The sequence below is a fragment of the Notothenia rossii genome (genome assembly GCF_949606895.1).
Source record: "Notothenia rossii genome assembly, chromosome: 5".
In the NCBI taxonomy this organism is placed as follows: Eukaryota; Metazoa; Chordata; class Actinopteri; order Perciformes; family Nototheniidae; genus Notothenia; species Notothenia rossii.
In genome coordinates, this window is record NC_136903.1 from 60,773,682 (window position 1) to 60,780,044 (window position 6,363).

At 42.7% G+C, this 6,363-nt stretch overlaps 1 protein-coding gene across 1 annotated transcript; it reads left to right on the forward strand.

Moving 5' to 3' along the window:
- Window positions 1-336: 336 nt before the first annotated feature.
- pde12 (phosphodiesterase 12) lies at window positions 337-6,021 on the forward strand. The gene is made up of 8 exons (XM_079680426.1): window positions 337-1,355; window positions 2,375-2,799; window positions 3,232-3,337; window positions 3,755-3,899; window positions 4,145-4,223; window positions 4,317-4,439; window positions 4,564-4,769; window positions 5,289-6,021. The coding sequence occupies exons 1-8, from the start codon at window positions 784-786 to the stop codon at window positions 5,406-5,408; spliced, it is 1,776 nt and encodes a 591-aa protein (XP_079536552.1). The 5' UTR covers window positions 337-783; the 3' UTR covers window positions 5,409-6,021.
- The last annotated feature ends 342 nt before the right edge of the window (window positions 6,022-6,363 follow it).

Here is a 6,363-nt window from a genome sequence, read left to right on the forward strand (position 1 = left end):
CCGTGGTTGAGTGTCTCTTGTAGTGAATTTGTGTCTTTTTATAGCTGTTTTATGTATATCTTTGGTCAATTACAACTCTTTGTAGCTGTTTTGGGTATTATCCTCAAAATGTGGTCTTCTCTACCCGGAAGGCTCAGTATTCAGTTATCCATCGTTAAAGGATTCATTTATCAAAAATACAAATCATAACCATATAAATCAAAGAATAAGAATATTGTCAAAGAAAATCGACTGGTGTTATGTTCATCCTGTCTGGTAGGTGGCAGTGGCACGCTTTTAATAAACCACATTTTACAGAAGAAGAAGAAGACAGTTCTTATTATACATCCATGGTCTATGGGCATGACTTACCAGGGAAAGACATGACAGATAACATTGTTTGTGAATATTTAAAAAAAAAAAAAATGTTGTTTTAAGCAGGGCTTTATATCCCTGAATCCTGTGTGTTGTTTAGTTTTGAAACAGACTGCTGGAGGGTGAATAACACTCGGTGGTGTTCTCTTCTGGTTAGCTTGCTGGTTAGCACCATGGGGTTAGCACTGTGTCGGGCAGTTGTTGACGTCATATAAATAGGGAGCACTCTACTTGTCATTGACTTTACCGGCGTGGGTGATGAATGTTGGTGTAGGTTCAAGTTAATGTAGAATATCGTTAGCGCCAGTGTAGTTAAACGTCATTGTAGTTTGCCCCGCTGTCCTCTACCTGTCGCTGGTCGTTGACATTACTTAGTTTACCGTCAGTGTATTTTTCCCTGTTGTCCTCTACCTGCCCCGCCGGGTCCTCATGTTTAACCGCCTCTCCGCTGCTCTCACACTTCTCCCCCGCCGCCTACTGCTCGTCTCTTCACCGAGGACTCTGACCGGAGCCTGCCGCCTCCTCGGCAGGATGAACCCCGCCGTGGTGAGATGCCTCCCCGGCGAGCCCAAACTCACCATCTCCTTCAGTCTGGACGGCAGCCAAAAACACATGATGCGGGAACAGGATGAGCCGCTGGGAAAGGCCCTGGCCAGGATATCTCACGGCCTCAACAAGAGCCAAGGAAAGGCGAAAAAGTCAAAGAAAAAGAAAGGAGAGACGCCGGGCGAAGCCCCTGTGCTCACCGTGGTGAGGCTCTACTACAACGGGGAGGAGGTGTCCGACATGTCGCTGAATTCGGAGGCGTGGCGGGACGGAGCCGTGCTGCAGGTGGGAGACGTGGAGTACTCTGTCCGCAGGAACACTCCCACCTTGACCAACGCAGAGCTCCCCGCGTCCCTGCTCGCAGAGTTCCCCGTGTGCCCCAACCTGGAGATAGAGTTCGGGAACCTCGAAGACTGCGAGTTCACGTGGTATAGAGAAATTGCCCCAAACACAAGGTAGGAAGAATCAGCTTTATTGGCCAAAACATGTGTGCACAATGCACATACAAGGGATGTGTTACTTTCAAAGTACTTTTAGATACATAATATTTGTTTGAAGTAACGTCTTTCATGTTCATGTTTGTATGTTTCGTGATTTTGTTGACAAAAGGCTCAAAAGCCCAAATAGTCAGAATACTTTGTTGTAATCAAGGTGGGCTACAATGCCTTAGTTGAGGCTTACAATTGTTTAGTCTAAGGCGACATTGTAGAGGCTTCAGCATGATCCAAACACACACACATTAACAAGATTACATTTGCAACATCAAACGTAATTTCCTTACAATGCCTTACAAATCCAGCAATGATCAGGCTTTAATCCAATGTCATGTTTAATCCAGTATAGGAGTCAGTTTGTCAAATGATGATGGAAGTATTTATTGTAGATTCTACCAGTGGCGGCTGGTGGAAAATATTTTAAGTGGGGCTGTGGAAATGGTAACCCAACAATACTAGGGGGGTCCGGGGGGGATGCTCCCCCGGTAATTATTTTTTGAGAAAAGACCCCTTAAATTATGACTTCTGGTGATGTTAGAGGGGAGGGGGGGGAAGGACACATTGAGGCTTAAAAATATGAGAAGACTGATCAATACCTCCATAATCTTCAGTGAGGTTAGCTATGAATCTTCCAAAACTTCCAAACACCTTGTCCTGTATAAACTGTGCATCAGTACACAAACTGCAGAACTCCGGGGGCTTTGGGAACACTCAAAATTAATTTAAATGACACTACTACCAGCACTGGAAATTACTATGTAATCAGACTTGTGCCAATAAGATCAAGCTAAACTTCTGAAAACAAAAGACAGGATCTGAGAGAAAATACAATCCGTGAAGCAAACAAATCTGTTGGTCTTTTTACTTTTTCCTTTTATTTTATATAATTGGGCAGCATAAAGAGAAGAAATTCAAAGAAGATATGGAAAATTCTGCACCTTTTTTGTTATTATTTTTCTCTCTGATGTTTTATATCATAGCACTGAAGCTGCGGTAGAAGTTGAAGGTCAGGACAGCAAGTGGACACAGGTAGGATGTGGGAGAGTCTACGTTCCGTCCATTCAGGACATCGGCTACAGGCTCAAACTGCGCTGCACCCCTAAAGATGGAGGACGCAGCGGCCTTCCCAAGGAGCTCCTCTCTACGGCCATAGAGGCCGGACCGGGGGTGTGCACGTTCGACAACAGGCACGCGTACACTCTCAAAGAGGCGGAGTGGCCGTCTGTGAGGGTGGTGTCGTACAACATCCTCGCCGACACCTACGCCCAGACTGAACTGTCCAAGACGGTGCTCTACCCGTACTGCGCCCCCTACGCCCTACAGCTGGACTACAGGCAGAACCTGATCAAGAAGGAGCTCGCCGGGTACAACGCTGACATCATCTGTCTGCAGGAGGTTGACAAAGGTAATAACTGGAGAAATGGAAAGTTGATACAAAAAGCTAGCCTCCATCTTTTCTGTACCATCATCTGGTGGATATTTGAGTCTTCTTTATGCAGGGTTGCTACGCTTTCTGGAATTCCTTCAAAACTGTTGAATTTTAATGTTTCAAGGTTTGCGATTTGCTTCAGTTTGCAATTACCTGCTTAACATTTTGATTATATGGGATGCCAAGTACACACACAGAGGTGTCACATTTTACATTTTTGTTGTGTTTACCTTTTTTAATTGTCACCATTTCGTACTAATACTACCACAAATATATAACTTAAGTTGTTTATTACGATATTATTACGTGTATATATGATGCAAAATGTTTGAAAGATGCTTGAATTTGTATTTGAAAAGGGTTGGAAACCCTACGTGTGACTTCCTTCATGTTCCCTGGTCTCTTTAGGGGTGTTTGTTAACAGTCTGACTCCAGCCCTCGATGCCTTCGGTCTGGACGGTGTTTTCAGAACCAAAGACAGGCAGCATGAAGGACTCGCTACATTCTACCGCAGGTCAGGGTCCACCAGCACCTGGACTGAAGAAAATGCCTTCTGAGTTTTTGAAGTTTCTGTTAAAGCCTCTTTCTTTTTTCCAAAACTTAACTTTAGGTATAAATGTGGTGCATCACTTTAAAGCAGGTTGATTGATATAGGATTGTTACTAAACAGCCCCCCTTGGTGAAGAATCTGAGGATAAATGTGAGACAGTAAAAGTCGGGTTGGGCTCGATCAGAAGTACACTGTCCAATACAGTCGGTACACTTGAAGGGGCAAAAGGCTGATCATAACACAGGACTACCCCACCAGAGCTACAATCTGATCCTTATATTTTCTTAGTATTTATTTTATATTGTTTTTTTAGATGGTAATAAACCTTTCAATCCTATATTAAGTCGCGTAATTAAAAAGTGCATCATTTTGTCTTTTTAGGTCAAAGTTGAAGCTTCTGAGCAGTCATAATATTTCACTGAGCGAGGCGCTTACCTCTGACCCAATCCACTCTGCGCTGCTGGAGAATCTCTCTGCGAGCACGGCTCTGAAGCAGAACATCCTGAAGAGGTCCACCGTCCTGCAGGTACAGCTGCTCACATGCTGCACCGCGAGAATCATTCATACTAGTAGAGTTTTGGGCTTGTAGTCGTTGAGCTCTAATTGGTATTAGAACATTGGGTTAGGTAGTTTTGTTAATTCAAATATTTAATTGGCAAATGAATTAATCGAAAGAAATAAACAAAATCATCAAATCCCCCCCAAAATGCTGTCAAGTGGACACACTGTGGCTGTCTTTGTAAATTGTTGTTGTGACTTGTTTGTTTTCAGGTCAGTGTGCTTGAGGATGTGAGTAAACCTGGCAGGAAGGTCTGCGTGGCAAACACTCACCTGTACTGGCTCCCCAAAGGTAAAACAGCTCACTCCTCTGTATGAACACACCTGATATAAAAGAGCAAAGTGCAAGAACACATTTCTAAAAACAAATTAAATGTCTTTGAAGGAGGGAGCATCCGCTTGGTCCAGATGGGCGTGGCTCTGCAACACCTGAATCATGTGATCAATGAGGTCGCACCTGGAGCCCCTCTGATCTTCTGTGGAGACTTCAACTCACAACCTGACTCGGGTAAATCCACAGCAACATCGTTCTCTGCCAGAATTTAATTCAGCTAAAGCACATAGACTTCATTGACTTCATATTGTATTTAAAAGCTGCTGAGTCATTGTTTGTCTCCTCTTCCTGTCTGCAGGTGTTTTCCAGCTGCTCAGCGAGGCTCTTGTTCCTCTGCAGCACGCAGACTGGAGCAGCTTGGGGCCGGAGGAGTCCTGCAGCATGGAGCTGCTCTCTGCCCTCCCCCCTCTGCTGAGCGCCTACGGACAGCCGGCCTACACCAACTACGTGGGAGGATTCCATGGCTGCCTGGACTACATCTTCATACAGCCGGACAGCATGCAGGTACTAGTACTCAAGTCAAGCTAATACTGTCACTTCATTACTGTTAGTGCTGCCAGGGCCACTGATACGAACAGCACTGACAGATCAGTGTGGCAAATACTCAAGTTAGGAGTATACTTGCTGTTGATTTCTGAACTAAGAGGTCGCAATTTACCGATCAAAAAGCAGCAATTTAAAACCATTATTTTTATCGCTAAACAATCTAACTATTTACAGGGTCAGAAACACCTTCACTTGAGCACATGCTGCCCTATGCTCCACATGACACATGCAAATGGGAGTAGATGGCGAAAACAAATTGACAAGCTATGATGTTAGCGCAAGCACTGTGAAATCAATATTAACATATTATGTTGTTGTAAGAGTAGTAGTCCTATGAATAATGTGTGTCATTCCAACTAGTTTGAAACAAAATTCTGGTTTTATACAGAAGTAGGAAAACATTTTTGTACAAGTTTGAATTTCATTTCCCACTAAAGTAGGGGAGTAGATATAATAACAGTATCTGTGTTTTTGCAGGTGGAGCAGGTGATTCCTCTGCCCAGCCACCAGGAGGTCACCACCTACGAGGCTCTGCCCAGCGTCGCTCACCCCTCTGACCACATCGCCCTGATCTGTGACCTGCGCTGGAACCCCTGACCTCTGACTTCCTGAACCAAAGACTAGAGAACCAGGCTTCTCACTCAAACACATCCTGACTTTGGATTTTCTTAATACTAGAATAAAGTCTGAGCATGGGGATGTGTTCCTGCAGGTTAACTGTAAAAAAAAATGAAATGCTTGTTTTAAATTACAATATGAAATGTACTGTTAATATTGTAATATTTACAGTACAATAAATAATAAATTTTAATCACTGATATTCAGTGTTTGAGCTGAAATGATGCACATTATTTGTTATTTTTATTAAATGTAATTACTATTTGGCTGAAACACTTGACCGAACACAAGTTGCTGGTTCATATGTTGTTAATAATTATTGTTAACACGAGTTAATATTAGAAACAGAAGTAATGTTTTTACTGCTGGTTTTTTCTCACTCTCTAAAATGGCTGTGCCACATCTTAGTTCACATGGACTCTTAATGGTTTCGAGACCCAATGATATGGTAAAGAAATACATATATTATTAACGTATTAAGTTATTTATTATTACTTTTACTTTTATTTTGGCCAAACAAGTTGCTCAGTGAGTGGTGCTTAAAGTTGTTTATTTTATTTTAAATAAAGTCTTGCTCAAAGCATTGGTCATATTATTGGCTCTGCTTTTGATTTTTATATTTTCAACAACACTTAAAGCCAACAAAAGAGGTTGTAAATGTTTCTGTGACTTTTTTTGGTACGAAATAGAAACAATTAAGTCAAACATTCTGACCGAGAATTTGTGATTTGAAAGTTGATTAAAGTGGACGATGGACCGATATATTTACACTGGCTGTCAGCTGTCAAATTCCAGTGCAGTGGCGTCACCTTCTATCGCCACGCTGTTTTTCTCTCATTAGTCAGAAGTAGGGAAGAGGCGGGGATTAGCGTTTAGGACAAACCATTGTGTCGTATGTGGGGTCAAAACTAAAAGTGTAAATAAAAGTGACGCT

Coding starts and splice junctions, on each gene's coding strand:
- pde12 (XM_079680426.1), top strand. CDS start 784: ATGTTTAACCGCCTCTCCGCTGCTCTCACACTTCTCCCCCGCCGCCTA. Junction 4,224..4,316: donor CCTGTACTGGCTCCCCAAAG/GTAAAACAGCTC, acceptor ATGTCTTTGAAG/GAGGGAGCATCCGCTTGGTC. Junction 4,770..5,288: donor TACAGCCGGACAGCATGCAG/GTACTAGTACTC, acceptor GTGTTTTTGCAG/GTGGAGCAGGTGATTCCTCT.